The sequence below is a fragment of the Pseudorasbora parva genome, chromosome 3 (genome assembly GCF_024679245.1).
Source record: "Pseudorasbora parva isolate DD20220531a chromosome 3, ASM2467924v1, whole genome shotgun sequence".
NCBI classification, from domain to species: Eukaryota; Metazoa; Chordata; class Actinopteri; order Cypriniformes; family Gobionidae; genus Pseudorasbora; species Pseudorasbora parva.
In genome coordinates this window covers 4,058,929-4,076,192 of record NC_090174.1, presented here as the reverse complement: position 1 = coordinate 4,076,192, position 17,264 = coordinate 4,058,929, and the positions used below count along the sequence as shown (strand labels likewise).

General features: G+C 38.4%; 1 protein-coding gene across 5 annotated transcripts in view; it reads left to right on the top strand.

The window, feature by feature from the left end:
- rgs3a (regulator of G protein signaling 3a) overlaps positions 1–17,264 on the top strand; it is a 188,624-nt gene that overhangs the window by 108,746 nt on the left and 62,614 nt on the right. For all 5 annotated transcript variants that reach the window (XM_067437557.1, XM_067437559.1, XM_067437558.1 and 2 more), the window contains one exon: positions 9,996–10,850. In XM_067437557.1, the coding sequence (XP_067293658.1) occupies positions 9,996–10,850 (855 nt within the window). The remainder of the gene's footprint in view (positions 1–9,995; positions 10,851–17,264) is intronic.

The window sequence follows — 17,264 nt, the reverse complement described above, 5'->3', positions numbered from 1 at the left end:
TTAGGCCTATTTTTTCACATCTTCGTGGCACACCACAATGATTTCCGTCATCTCATTTTTTTTAGTGTAACAATTTATGATTTGCAAAAATAACTGTTGCATCTGTGTAGATTACATGAGCAATGTGTATGTGCGTTGTGCACGCTACACATTATGGTCACGCATGCGCCCTTAAAAAAGCATAATGAACAACGCACAACGCGCCGCTGACTTTAGGCCGGGTTTTTTCTGGTCAGTGGCGCGACTGTTTAATGGAACAGCAAAATAGCACCAGGGATTGTTTGCGCCGGAACACGCCTCCTTTTTTGCGCTGAACCGCCCAGGGAGCGCAAGTTCATTCACTCGTTTAGCGACGTGCTTCTGTGGAGGGAAAAGCGCGCTTTGCGCGGGTGCAAAATAGGAATGACACATGCGTCGGTGTACAAAGTCAATTGCGCTGGGTGCAAGATAGGGCCCTTAATCTGTAGTCTACATAGTAAAACTATGGGGCGGCAGTGGCTCAGTGGTTCATGTAGGTTGTCTACAAACCAGAAGGTTGGTGGTTCAATCCCCGGTTCCACTTGACCAAGTGTCGAAGTGTCCATGAGCAAGACACCTAACCCCAGCTGCTCCCGACGAGCTGGATGGCGCCTTACATGGCTGACATCGCCGTCGGTGTATGAATGGGTGAATGTGAGGCAAAAATGTAAAGCGCTTTGGATAAAAGCGCTATATAAATGCAGTCCATTTTTAAAACTGGATGTGAAAATGAGAACTGTGTCGGGCTGAAACTAGCAAAAAAACAATTGTGTGGCGGCTGGCGTCGCATTGCGCCGGGTGTATGATAGGGCCCAATGGGACAAAAATGTCAGTGTTTATCTTCAACATGCATCTTTAATGATGATATTCTATAAAAATGAAGATCATTTTTTTTCTGCATTCTGATTCTGACACGCAAAGACAATGTTCCCCCTTATTCTGTCGATCCACTCGTTTTCCTCCACCTCCTTTTTTTGCCACTGGCTGTGACGTCTACTCCCAAATGGCCTATGACTTTCCAAAAGAGTGGGAAAAATTATGAAGAGATTTATTACGGTGGTGAGAAGAGAGAAAGATATTATATATTGCTGTCACTCCCTTTGTATTATAAGCACTCATGCAACCAGTTTTATGTAATATGGTAAGACAACACAACGTATAATATATGAAAAGGAATCATCACATGCGGTGTGTGAAAAGGGTCCGTTGCTGTAGACCTGACAGAGAAAGCTGTTTGTAGAAAAAGACTGTTAGTGTGCGGTATAACGTTCTCACAGCGCTGCTAATGCAATTCCACTAATTGACACAGAACACAACAACACAATAAAAGCAAGTCATTACACAGTTTCACATCATCACCTGTTTATATATATACTTTACATTTTAAGAACAATTCTGGTTTGTCAAGGTCCCTTTCAAGGAAAGTCTGTTCACTCTGCGGCCATATTTTTAACGCCTCCGGGCAGTTATTTCAGGCATCCAAGACCACATCCTATCTACTTGAATGGTGGAATGATGCAAAACTGCTAGCTGAACTCACATTTAAATGACATATTGACATAGCAACAAAATCTGTCCAATAAATGTTGTTTTTTTATGCTCAAATAGCATACAGTAGGCGAGATATAATATGAGTGCACCGTATTTGTATATCTAAAGTGTTTGGTGTTCATGTACCATCCAAATTATGCATTAAAAAATATGTTTTCCAGTCATCGTGTTGGACGGCCTAATGCTTTGAATGAATAATAGATGAGATGATTTCCTGAGCCACTAAAAAGGTTGTACAGGCCGCTGAATAAAGTAATACTGCTCTCGTATTGATTAAATAATTAGTATCACCATTGCTCATCTGAACATTTAGGGTTGGGCTCATTTGATTTGAGCCAATAAGCAGCCGACTCTTAGATGTTAGCAATAACCTTTCAATGTGAACACTTAGCAACACTATATGGGAGAGAACCCTAATGCTTTTTGACTTTTTCATTTTGTGCAAATCCACTTGGGGTTCAGAGTATTTACTTTTCCCCACATCTAGTACAATTATACGAGTTTGTTTCATTAATGCAGTGTAAACTTTTTTTCTTGATTTTCCCCGAAAGAATGGAAGTGAAATGTGACAACATGCCCCATAAGTGTCTATCATTGTAACATGACCATATGACAGCTTAACATGTTGTCTGATATAATCAAAAATATGTCAATTAAATTACAATTATAAAAAATAATGCCATTTTTTAATCATTAAAAATATGCTATTTTTTGAGTTTGACAACAAACACATCTCAAATTAAAGCTATACAGCATAGCTAAAAATATCATAATAATGAATAACTTCTGAACATTGGTTGCGTTTACTTGCACACCAGTAAGCTGATAACCAGTTTTCCCCGTTTACATGCAAACCAGTAAACCTACAACGCAAGTAAACCGCGTTTACATGACTTTATGTATAAACCGGGTTATTTCCTTGTAGTGATGTCAAAAATAATAATGTCCGTATATATGAGTTTTTCAAATGTTACGTCAGTTGCGATGTTAAACGTGCAGTATGCAACTTTTGGCCACTAGGGGTCACTCATTCAAAATAATAACAACAGACGTACTTTGATGACGTCGGGAAAGTGCGTGGGCTCATGGGAGTTGTTGTCATTGTCACTGTCAACCAGCGAATCTGGCATCTCCAGCAGAAAACATGTTCACTGACAAGGTAATTGTTATATTACATCTCTATTATTGCTAAGTTTAGTTACTGCTTTTGACTTTATATAATGTCAATCTAATGAAATAGCAGCGAGCTACCGTTACTTAACAAACTTATCAGTAACGTTAGCTAATGTGTGAGACAGAATGTTGTGCGGGCGGTCGCTATGCCAACATACCTATAAGTTGGTAGGCTATGTTGACATATTAACCGCGCATCATAATTTGAGTTACTCAAATTATAAATATGTTGACATGGCATCCGCGATTGTCGAACATTCTGTATATCAACTGTTCAATAAGGAAATAAATTTCAATATAGTTTTTCATTACCAACATAAAACATAGTAATGAGAGAATAAGTAGATCATTATTAAATCAATATTATATGTAGCTAGTATTAACATATGATAAAAGTGACGGTCACATATTAATTGACCAAGATAGTGGCATATTACCTTATGAAGCTAACGTTACTTTCTCCAGCTAAGTTACATATAAAACCAATAATAGCTAGTCCATCTGCGTTTTACACATGACATCATCGTGTCACCAAATATACGGATAGAAATATACTTTTGAATCAGTTTTTTAAAAAATAGCTTTTTCAGTCTCCAAAAACACAGAATCCGCCTGTTTGAAACGCCGATACAAAATGTATACGTATTCAGCTAAACTCGTCTCAATGTGGTCAAGATCGCTATGCAATATGCAAACATACAGCATGTTATGATTATATGATTATTATGTTAGCTGAATGGTTACTTAAATGACCTGTTTATTAAAATGCAAGCGAGATCAGCATCTCTCTGCAGTCCGAGCTTGTCACGAAGTTTGGCCATCTTTCAAAGGCTTCTCCAAGGTTTACACGTCTCTTGCTTCTTCTACTGTCCCAAAATCTTCTCGGGTCATTTTTTTCACCCGTACGTTTGCGCTTTGTTGAGCTGGCAAAATGTACAGGCAAAGAGTAGTCATGATCCATTATCATACAGTCTTTTTTATACGGGTGTTCCCCTTATACTGTCTGTCAGTGTTCCTCTTTGAGTTTGACGGTTCCGCCGAGTTTCGCAGGAAGCAAGACGCAAACGTGGATATGACGTCAAAGACGGGCGACATAACGGAAATACAGACACGGTCCGTGTCTTCGAATTAAAATATTAATTTCTCTGGATTTAGAAGTTAATTGGAACTGTCGGGATAATGTAAACACACAACTTTAAAAAATATATAACATAGATATAGTGATCTTTTATATTTTTAATGCTGAAACATTACATATTGTGCCTTTAAATAAAGCGTGCACCGTGTCAGCGGGAGATTTACGGCTCATATTACCCCTTATGCAGTTATGCAGCGTTTTGACTGAACCTCTTCTACTTCTGCTGCATGAGAAAAGAGAACACCTCTTTACAATTTTCTGGGTCTTAAACGAGTCTGTGTTTGTGATATATGTCCTTATTTCATGCAAAACGCTAGCTCGCTCTGTCTGGATGTGTTTAAATCTGCTGTAAGTTTGCCTTTTTGTTACCTATCACACATGCACACTTCAACAAGCCGTCAGAAAGCAATGCGTTTACATGCAGCGCGAAATCGAGGTCAGAGGAAGAAAACTACCTGTCCCGACCGGTTTATGCTTACGCCGTTTATGACATTACTCCAATAAAAGAAAACGGGTTGCCGTGTTTACATGACCATGTTCATTGTCGGCTTATTGGGCATAATCGGCTTAAGAATGTGCATGTAAACGCACCCACTGACTCTCAGTCATTATTCATCTCTTTCACATGGTTTCTCAAAAGAATTCATAAAAGTATAGAATATAATATCATAGTTCTAATAGGGGCTCATTGTAACGCAGTGTGACAACATGCCCCACCGGCACAACTGATTAAAATAATCATAATCAGGTTTGTCTTATTTTAAATATACACAAAAGCAGAAACAAAAATGAACTTAAGGAAGTTGACTTTTGCCATGGTTAAAAAAAAATGTTCAGTGATATCTTCCAAAGACTGTTTTAATTTTGGCACTTTTTTATCTCCATATAATGTTGATATGGCAGCTAGTAAATACACAAAGTTTCATCACCCTGGTGTGTGTGTGTGTGTGTGTGTGTGTGTGTGTGTGTGTGTGTGTGTGTGTGTGTGTGTGTGTGTGTGTGTGTGTGTGTGTGTTGGAAAGTTTGAAACCATGTGTTACGACTAACCTCGCGTTAGGTTGTTCAGCTCACCCTTACTCTTTTGCACAGGCAAAACATATATAGTTGATTCTTCTGTCTCTTATTTACCCCCCCCCCCCCCACACACACACACACACTTTTTTTCCACATTACGCAACTATTCTATTTTTTTCTTCTGCGTCACGATGGGAGAGTGATGCATGTGGGACTCAGCGAACACGGACTGAACCATCCCGTCACGGATAACAGAGGAAAAGAAAGAGAGAGAGTTTAAGGAAATCATCTGTCTTCGGTTCTTGTGCCCTAATTTCCTCCGTGTCGCTCTGTTCAGTGCTAACCTTTTACACAGCCTAAAAATACCACTGGCGAGATAAGAGGCTCATTCTTAGTGCAGCTCCAGTTATGGATGGGAGAGAGCTAATGTGCCGTACATCATGTGAGCCGGGGTTATATGATTTCTTGTAATCTTATGACTTCTGCTTTTGGCTGCAGCTTGTTTTTTTGTTGCAGAAAAGAGGCGGTTTCTCTCTCAGCGGCTCTGGTTCAACCGTTCTATCTATCTATCTATCTATCTATCTATCTATCTATCTATCTATCTATCTATCTATCTATCTATCTATCTATCTATCTATCTATCTATCTATCTATCTATCTATCTATCTATCTATCTATCTATCTATCATCTACCCACTGATCTATCATCCATCCATCCATCCATCCATCCATCCATCCAATCTCATCCACCCACTGACCATCTATCCATCCATCCATCCATCCATCCATCCATCCATCCATCCATCCATCCATCCATCCATCCATCCACCATCCATCCATCCATCCATCCATCCATCCATCCATCCATCCATCCATCCATCCATCCATCCATCCATCCATCCATCCATCCAATCTCATCCACCCACTGACCATCTATCCATCATCCATCCATCCATCCATCCATCCATCCATCCATCCATCCATCCATCCATCCATCCATCCATCCATCCATCCATCCATCCAATCTCATCCACCCACTGACCATCTATCCATCCATCCATCCATCCATCCATCCATCCATCCATCCATCCATCCATCCACCATCCATCGATCCATCCATCCATCCATCCATCCATCCATCCATCCATCCATCCATCCATCCATCCATCCATCCATCCATCCATCCACCCACCCACCCATCCATCCATCCATCCATCCATCCATCCATCCAATCTCATCCACCCACTGACCATCTATCCATCATCCATCCATCCATCCATCCATCCATCCATCCATCCATCCATCCAATCTCATCCACCCACTGACCATCTATCCATCCATCCATCCATCCATCCATCCATCCATCCATCCATCCACCATCCATCGATCCATCGATCCATCCATCCATCCATCCATCCATCCACCCACCCACCCATCCATCCATCCATCCATCCATCCATCCATCCATCCATCCATCCATCTGTTGTTTAATGCTATTTTGAGACACAGTGAGAACTATTAAACTAGTAGACAATGTTGAAGAACTAGTTTCTGAACATGTTTCCCTGCATCTACTTTTGATATCCCCCTTTTCTGCTCATTAACTTTTAAAGACGACACATTTTCTTCCCACTTCTGGTGAGACGAGATGCATTTCCCATGTCTGAAAGCTTTTTAAAAAATGCTTTATAGATTCTTATTTTCAGCTTTGCAAGCAGCCTAGTAAATGTGATATGAATCACACAGTGTTTCTACATTGTCTCAAGTTCAAATGTCCTCCCCCTATTTTTGTTAGTTTTATTTTTTTTATTTTTATCAAATTGCACCCAGCATCTGTGAAACCAGAAACAAAAACAAAGACAGATGATACGCCCTATTCAGACGGGACTCGTTTTCCTGAAGGAAATTTGTATTTCGCAGTATGTTGTGATTTTAATCCCGTCCCGTATCTGCCACGTCTGTGTTTTTCTCACACTATCTCTGCACAAATTCCAGAGCAAATTAAATTACTTTTTGTTTTCTGGCTTTCTCCCCAAGGAAAATCTAATCCCATCTGAATGTGAATGTCTGTTATTGCTGATATTATATTTAGACACCTCTTTTCCTCATCCGTATTGGCCTGCAACTACTACTGTAAATAATTATTTTCAACTGTATAGTTGAAAATAATTATTTATAATTATATATAATTGTATAGTTTATATACAATTATTGCATGTATTGTATAGTGACAAAATATGTGACAAAAGATGAAGTGATGCAGGACCAGGTTTGAAAACATATATTTATATTTTATGTACTGTGATGGACTGCCCATTTGTCCGGGTTACAACACGTCACATATTTACCCTCTGTCAGGACTTGCAAAGCATTCTTACTAAACTCCAAAAACGTATCTATACATACACTGTAAAAAAATACGTTGAGAAAATGTAAATGTTTAAGGCAACCAGCTTCAGGTCATTTTTGAGTTTACTCAACTTGAGTTTAATTGATTTTACAAACTTAAAGATGGTGTGTGCTGTATGATCAACAAACATAGAAGGGTCAATCCAATATCAGTCTATAATCAACTCTAGAGGCAGTAAAACACCAACAATTTGTATTCCTGTTCACACAATTATGATTATGGGGCATTAATGATTAATAAATATTTATTCAGTAACACTTTACTTAACCCCTTAACTGTCACCGTCCCGTATACAGGTGGCCTACGTTTACTTCACTATATTTCACTTAAATCCTAATGTAATCATGATAAACTATATATTGTTGGAAAGGTCTAACACTCATGAAGAGATATGTGTCCACTGTTTTATGATAAAAATTACATGATGACAGTAAATAGTAATTTATAACAAGAGTGCCCCTCAAAAAAAAAAAAAAAAAATCTACATCATAACAGCAGTTGTAACCTTTAACTTATTTGGTAATGCAAATCTTTTCTTATCTTAACAAAACACATATCATTTGAAAGGTCTGAGTCTCAATGTTCCATATTTGGTGACTGTTTTATGATGGAAGTGATATTTGGACAGAAATTTACAGGAAAATGCATCAAATAAACAATCAATGGAAATTGAATGACACCCGGTGGCTATTTTTGGTATAGCGCCTAAACAAAATCTCATGGGGACTTCAATTTTTGTGATATCAACTTCAAATTTGGAACACAATTTGGTTAGATATATGGCTTTGATTTCATAGTAATTTTAGAGTAAAACATTTTTTGTAAAATATTTATTATATATAAAATGAAACATATTTAGTACTGTATTTTTCATTTTTCAATAAATTTAAACTTCCATAACTTTTTTATACTTTTATATTTTCAAACACTTCAGCAATAATCTGCTGATTGTCATCTTTAAATCAAGACCATACTTACGTCTATATTCCAAAGCATTCCTGAATTACAGCCCTTTAAGTTTGGATAGTGCATTTTCATGACTATTCTCAAAAAGGGGGGTTACAGTTAAGGGGTTAAAGCCCTTGGGTATAACACATTATAAGGTATTCATAATTTACACTTTATAATGCATTATATGTTTTCATAATTGTAATCAAAGTTAAAATGCATTATAATACATGTAGATTCTGATATTTGTTATGCATTTAGATGCATTATACTTTCTAAAGGTGTCTTTATTGAATAAATAAATATTATTATGCATTATAACTGTGGTAACAGTTATTCATAATCTTGTCTAAATAATCAATAACTGGGAAACTACTTGAGTGAACTTAAAACTTTTGTGGTGTCTGAACAATATTGCAGCTTTGAGTACAATTTTATTAATTTTAGAAAACTGTAGGGGAATACAGTGTAGTCACCAATCTTTTAATTTGATCTTTTGTTCCTCATTGTTATGAATTCAATGCATTTCCTGGCCACAAATGTTTATAATTACAAATAGTTCAACATATTTGTATTTGATATTTCTAACAGATATGCAATATTAACATCAGTTCATTTTCATATAGAGCACATTTCTACTGCCACAGGTGAAGCCTAAAGTGCTGTACAAAGCAATTCATAAAAATCAAACAACGGAAATACAAAAACACCACAACATAAAATTATCATTTAGTTCTCTCCTGGGTCAGATTAAAATGCCAAGCTATAAAAATGCTTCTTTAAAGCGGTTTTAAAAGTGTTCAAAGTGGGGACAGAGCGGATGGAAAGTGGTAAGCAGTCAGCTTGCATCCTCATAGTATGATTACAATGGGATTTTAACAATGTATTGGCAGTGTAGTTGTTGTTGGCCATTATGTTTTTTTTTTTTTTTTTTTTTACTTATTGAAGAGTATTCTTTTCTTGTTTTGGAATTAGCAGAATGGTTGTATAAATTAATAGAATATAAATGTGTGGCAGCTAAAACCATAAAACCATAAATATATATATATATATATATATATATATTTATAAAATGTTTTATGGCTTTAGTTTTAGCTTGAGTTATCTATAATAACCCTCTACTGGTTTAGATAGTATTCAGGCTAGGTTTTTATGAGATGTCAGCGGAGTCGCCCGCGACTGTGAGCATATGAAGGTAAAAATGCTTCACTCCCAGATTGCTTTCTTTAAAAAGAAACAACCCATTCTCCAACCTCTGTGGTGCCCAAAGGGGCCAGACGAGCTAGAAAGACGTGAATCACAATTTCAAAATTTAAAATAAGCATTTTTGTCAGGCTTTTCTGTATAGGTTTCTACCTAAGTACCAGTACTTCTGAATGGGCTGAGGCTGGGAATTAGTGGGTTTAAAGTGAAAGTTTTTTATGAACTTATACTTTATGCAGAGAGCATCCACTCAATATCATTATCTCATTTATGACCAAAGTGGCTTTTAGAGGCTTTTGCATCTGAACTCTTCATGTATGTGTGAGTGTGTATATATATATATATTATTATTATTAATATATATATTTTACTTATATATTCTACTTTACTTGGCATATTATCCTTCTTTAGTTTCACCTATTGGGCTGAAACTTGTTACTATGTTGAATTTGTGGAACTTAGATTCTCAAATAAAGATTGCAATGACGATGAGAAATGGTAATGTAATGGTGTTGCAACACTGTTTTCTTCTGTTATCAGATGCTTGAACCCAAGCAGGATGAGCCATGTGACCTCAGGGGCCAGAGAATGACCTCTGAGGATGACCAGTCCCTGGGCAACCTGTCCGATGCGTCCACCACCACAGCGAGCCTCGGCCTTCTGGAGGACGTCTGCACATCTCTGGAGGAGAACTGCCACCTGGTCCCACCAACACCTCCGCCCTCCACCGAAGGAGAAGATGGGAGAAGCACAGAGAGCAGCATGAACGAGATATGGAGGGAGGATGAAGGCAAGGAGAAAGAGGACGAGATGTCCGATGAGAAAGAAGAGCACGTCCGTGCAAGAGACTGTGAAGATGAAAAACAGCTGCTTGTTGATGAAGACAATGCTTCAGAGGCGGTGGACACCAACGCTCCTCCTTCATCATCTTCTTCATCGTTTGTCATCCCCGAGCTGCGATTAGATCGCTCCTTCAGCGCGGACGCCCTCTCCACCCCTGGCACAGAGGAAGAGTACGAGGAGGATGAGGAGGAGGATGAAGAGGAGGAGGAGGAGGAGGAGGAGGAGGAAGAAGAGGAGGACAGTGATGATAACTACCTGGAGCGCAGTGACAGTAAACGGAGGAGCATGGTAGAGGCCTCTGCATGCGAAAAGCACCCGGCTGGCCTCAGCGTGCAGAACTCACTGCGCAGACGCACACACAGCGAGGGCAGTCTCCTCCAGGACCCCCGCACAGCAAACTGCTTCACATCTGATAATGCCATCAACTGCATGGAGGGGTCAGGGACACACAAGGGCGGCTGGACGCTTCCGTCACCCAGAACCCTGAAGAAAGAGCTGACGAAGAACGGAGGGTCCATGCACCAGCTGTGCATGCTGTTCTCCGGTAGAAAAGTAAGTCCTTCTTTTTCTTAAGTCTTTCCCCGCCAGCGTTTAAAAGTTAAAAAGTTGCCAGCCACTGCCAGGGATTTTGACCATTTTCACCAAAATTTAATAGCCCACAGAATATTTTGTTTTATGAATATCTGAACATGCAATATATCAAAAGAAAAAAAAAGAGAGAGAGAGAGAGAGAGAGAGAGAGAGAGAGAGAGAGAGAGAGAGAGAGAGAGAGAGAGAGAGAGAGAGAGAGAGAGAGGTTTTATTCTAGCTTCTTGCATTCCTTTTTTTATCAACACTTGAATATGGGTAAGTTTAATAAAAAATGCAACATTTTGATCAAGATGTTTGGTCTGGAAACTCACCATTGACAGCTCAATCCGAGGGGCGGATAAACGGTTGTCTTTCAAACTCCCTCTGCACGCGAAAGGATAGCGCTACACCAACCTGAGCAACGTGAAGCGGAGCTAGTTGACGGATTAAACATTCGCCGTATCCGGTCGGCTAAACTCCGAACACATCTTCCCTTTTTAAGAATGACTTCAGTGCCGTTCTTTGTTCTTTTCTCAGAGAAAAGCTTAACTCCAAGTCTTCCAGAGTCGCGGTCAAAGCTGATTCGAAAGACCGCCGTTCGTCAGTTTCTGTGTTTACTAGAAGCACGCAAACGCAACTCTGCCGTCATTATGTTAAGCCCCGCCCACCGACTCTATACACGATGTGATTGGCCTGACCAGAGTTTGGCGTTTACAGCTCAGAAGTGTATTGAGAGTTGCTAGACGACACTCGCGGCAGATTAGATTTGCTGCCGCTAGGGTGCGTCTAGATTTCTAGGCTAACATTTCAGTCTGCCCAAACTGTTTATTAATAATTTCCCTTTTGTCATGTTAGTTGCTTCAGCTGATATTATTAATGGACCCAAGGCAAGCACCACTCACTGTCTTCACAAGAAAACATGCACAGCACAACACAAAGTCATAAAGGAGGAAAAGGAGTACATCAAAATTAACATTCTGTCATCATTTACTCACCCCAAAACTATATTCTGGTCAATGTCTCTAGGTTTGTCTGAAGTTTTTTTGACCTGTTGTACCATCATGAAATCATGAAATCAGAAAAAGCGCCACGTTTTATTTTATCTCACCATAATAGGTTGTTCAACTATTCGTGTAACTGTATTTAAATAGGGAAAAGATGGAGGTGTTTGGTACTTCTAACTTGATCTCCGTTTGGTAACATAGTGAATGAACTGGGCTTAGTGGGCTAAGCTAAATGCTATCAGATCGTCACTGCGTGTCAGAGAGATTAAGTGCACGCACTGAGACGAGAGAGGTGTGTATCAACTCGTCTTAGTTAAGGGAATAACACAGTTTAATATGAAAAAGCAGTGAAGAATCCCTTTAAAGGAATAGTTCATCTAAAAATGAAAATCGTGTAAATAATGGCAATTAAAATTTTTGGGTGAACTATCCCTTTAATAAACAGCAATAATTAGGTTCTGTAAATGCTCCCTGACATATGTCCGTAAACATTTGTGTACTTAATTGTAAGGCAAATATAAATGCCTTGAAATTCAGCTAAATACAGCTATTGATAGCTACAAACATGACCTTACAGTATATACTTACCTGCAAACAGCATTTCAGTTTAACTCATTTACCTTCTAAATATCACATGAATAATGTGGATGAAACGAGGAAAGCACAAATATCACATCCCTTTAACACTATTTGTTGGTTTACATGGAAGCTAAGAGAAAAGAGATATTTTTATACTAAAATGTAAAATGCATTTGATATTAGATCATAGGTTAGTGTCTGTGTTACATAGTAATTACTTTGTATGTACAGTAAAAATCATAATACATTTTGGAGTAGTTGGTATATACACAGTAATTGTGGCTGCTACAGTGTTATAATTCATTCAATTACATTAGTTTGTAATAATGTATATGCACTGCAACTCTCAAATTCTGCTAAAATGTAATGCTCATTATTCCATATTTTGCTCCATGATATTTGTTGATTTGGCTGAGAATGCACACCGGGCTGTGCTCTCGGTTTTGTCCACTAAGTGGCGTTCTGTTGTTTTATTTTCCTCTTTTACCTGAAGATAGATGTAATCCAGACAAGCTATTTTAAGAACACATGTCTACGTGTATGCCTGTCAATGCAAGGTGGACTGAGCTCTGTTTCTGTGTAAGCAAGAACCCCCCCCCCCCCCCCCCCCCCCCGCTTTCTCTTGCTTTCATCTCCTCGGCATATTGTTTTACTATTTTCACATTTTGCCAAGGCTTTTGAGTAGTAGATTTTTATGAGGCAGTTTGGCAAATAAAGTTGCAGACGTGTGCACACTTATCATAGGTCAAAGGTCAAGATATTGCATTTTTCTTCTCATTTACAGTGCGATGTTAAAACTACAGGATAAACAATATCAGTTTTAAATATGAGGTAACACAAGCAAGACCTAATTGTGCATCAGTGTGTGTGTGTGTGTGTGTGTGGGTGTGGGTGTGGGTGTGTGTGTGTGTGATATTAATTCAAAGTGAGTGAATGAGGTGAACGATTCAAAGTGAGTGAATGAGGTGAACGATTCAAAGTGAGTGAATGAGGTGAACGATTCAAAGTGAGTGAATAAGGTGAATGATTCAAAGTGAGTGAATAAGGTGAACGATTCAAAGTGAGTGAATGAGGTGAATGATTCAAAGTGAGTGAATAAGGTGAATGATTCAAAGTGAGTGAATGAGGTGAATGATTCAAAGTGAGTGAATGAGGTGAATGATTCAAAGTGAGTGAATGAGATGAACGATTCAAAGTGAGTGAATGAGGTGAATGATTCAAAGTGAGTGAATGAGGTGAATGATTCAAAGTGAGTGATTGAGGTGAACGATTCAAAGTGAGTGAATGAGATGAACGATTCAAAGTGAGTGAATGAGGTGAATGATTCAAAGTGAGTGAATGAGGTGAATGATTCAAAGTGAGTGAATGAGGTGAATGATTCAAAGTGAGTGATTGAGGTGAACGATTCAATGACTCACTCAAAAACATTCTCTTGTTGTCTACTGGCTTAACAATGTAACTTAACAAATGATCTCTGAAAACCTTCACCACTAATGCACAGACCACTGACAGCCTGTCTAGGACACACATACACACACACACATACACACACACACACAGACAAGTGAGACAAACAGTTTGGGATACTGTGCGACCAATCAAATTCAAGGAAATGTCAGAGGAGGAGAACTGTGCACACACACACATACACACACACACACACACACACACACACACACACACACACACACACACACACACGGATGTACGCAGGCACACACACACACACACACACACACACACACACACACACACACACACACACATACACACACACACACACACACACGGATGTACGCAGGCACACACACTTTTGACATTGCAGACCCTTCTCTGTCTCACACACATCTGCAAGTATCTTAGATAGCTCATTATAGTTGAAAATCCTGACTAATGCTGGGGCTCGTAACTCCCTTCAGGCTTTGCTGTTCACTTAAGAAAATATGAAACAAAAGCCATAAAATCAGACCACGAGTGATGACAGTCGACTCTCAGCACTTTCAGCCTCAGCCAGTGTCTTTAGGCCTGAGTCTGGTGCATAATGACACTATAAATATCCTGAATGGGCACATGATCCTGTGTCTGTCTGCGCATGCATTTGGAGGAAATGTGTCTAAATGAATGCCTTCCTGGGAGAAGATGATGTTTAGCTGTGGAGCAGGGACAAATGACAAGCAGTTTCATTGTGTCTCAGAAATAGAAGGCAAAAGGCAACACGTTCCCTGTATTTATATCACTTATTAAACAAGGATATTTTCGGATCCTAGGGAAAAAAAGGTAACATTTTTGTGAAAATCACTAATGAAAGTGAATAATGACGGCATGCCTCTTTTTTTCTTTCCTTTTTTTTGGGGGGGGGGGGGGGGGGGGTACAAAATGTCTTTTAATTTACAGTGAAACTCTGTAAACTCCCATTGTGTACACACACACACACACACACACACACACACACACACATTTTTTACCGCTTAAACTCCATGGACCCTCTACAGGGACGGGAATGGCATGGTCATGTGTACACTTTCCATTTTAAATGTCTGTGGAGGAGCTTTGATGATCATATGTGGTACCTTTTGAAAGCTTAGAGTCTCTATTTTCTGGAGATATGCATCACTTTAGCATTTGTTTTACACAAAGTAATGTATTTACACTACCTTACTCTGATGCCATTTCCGCCTGGATTCGGCCTACCCAAATTGAAAAGCTTCCCATACACATATACAGTGGTTTAGGTTCAAAATGTTGGTGTCATTTTACAGGAAACCCTTTAAAGTTATATAAAACACTGCTAAAAGTCATAAACATGTAAGTATATGTTGTCTGAGCTGTCATAACCCCCCAAAAATTAGGCGTTTTTTTTTTATTTTAAACAGTATTATGAGTAGTTAAATACAGTTTTAAATGAATACCTTTCAGCAAGATGAATTAAATTGATTAAAAGTGACAGTAAAGTCATTCATAATGTCACAAAGATTTCTATTTTTATAAAAATGCTGTTCTTTTGAACTTTCTATATTCATCAAAGATTCCTGGAAGATTTTCATTGCGTTCATACAAAAATATGAACAATTTTTTTTTAACATTGATAATAATCATAAATGTTTCTTGATCAGTAAATCATCAGAATGATTAGTGAAGGATCATGTGACACTGAAGATTGGAGTAATGATGATAAATTCAGCTTTGATCACAGGAATTACATTTTAATGTACATTTAAACATTACTGTTGAACTGTATTTTTGATCAAATAGGTGAGCAGAAGGGACCTCTTTCAAAAACATTAAATAAACTTATAAACCCCAAACTTTTGAAAAGTAATGACTACTGTACAGCAATGTGCGTTGTGTAATCACATGTGATGCAGGAGTGAGTTGCTGTTGATTTTATTTCCAAGCAGCTGCAAAAAAAAAAAAAAAATTGTTCTGCCATAAATCCTCGTTTAGGGATCAATCTTTACACCAGGGACCGGCTGATGAGTCTCAGACAGTGAGTTTTATGGCCAAGGCCTGGAAATCCACAAGGGGATGAGGAGGAGATATTTGGCAGGTTGGACCGGATGAGATGATGTCTAAATAAAAGGGGCTATAAATCCATTGTCATGGGAAATGTGAGAGGTGGAAGAGTTAACGTCACTCACTAAGAGGATGTTTCATGAGGGTTGTTCTGTGTTTAACTAAGGTATTGTGTAACCCTTGTTACGAGGTAGTAATAATGTACATGGTTTAATAGTCTAAAGTAGTCGTAGAAAACTATTTGGACCAGAATCAGAAGATGCTAAATTGTTAAGAGCCCGAGAATTAAATATCAATAAAAAAAAAAGAAATACCACACCAGAATGACAGTTTAGACAACCTGTATTAGATTCACAGGGTGGGACATACATACAAGAAGAAAAAAACACATTTATGAAAAATAACAAACAAAAATAATAAAGTGCGCACGTAAATAAAACAATCCCTATTTTTCAGTTGTCTTTGAGCTCAGTTCGTCCTCGTTTCGACTTGCCTTGGTTGACAAAAGTCCAGTTTCACCGTTGGGGCCCTTTTTTTTTTAGGTGTGAGTTAGTGTTGGTCCTACCACAACGAAGATGAAGAGGATGATCCGGGCAATCCGTCAAAAGTCAGAGTCACACAAAAAGCAACACGGTTGGCTCGCCACCCAGCCACCCGGACTGGGAATCTATGAATCTCTGGGAGAACGTCTGGAACGCGTGGATCTGTATCACTCCGTGGAAAGGATTTCTGCACGATGTCTCCAACTCTTTACCAAAACCTGACCTATAAATAAGGCCAAATCATTTCTTTCAATTACCATTCAGTGAATAAATGGACTGCTACAGGCTTCTACAAAATAAAATGAAATAATATTTCGGTTCACCTATAATGCAATATAAAAATCTTTCTCTTGTTGTACAACAGCTCTTATGTTTCTTCTCAGGTATCAAAACTATATGAATTTGTCTCTAGTATCAAAAGTACATTTACATAAATTCCATCCTTCATAAAGACACATCTCAAAATCAAGTTTTATAAAACCTTATGTTAACATTAACAGTATGCAAAATAAAACTGCATGAATTGCATGTAAACAGTAATCAAATTGTGTCACTTTAAAAGGCATTAAGACGTTAGTGTGCTTATTTATCCCCCTCTGCACCGGTAACAGTGGAAAGAATGCACTAAAATTGTTTACCTCCTTAAGCTTCAGTGACCGCAATTTAAATCCACAAATTTTAACATCATTATTTAACAACCTAACTATTCAGCAACAATAACATTTCTTTCTTTTATAACCCACAAACAAAATAACGAT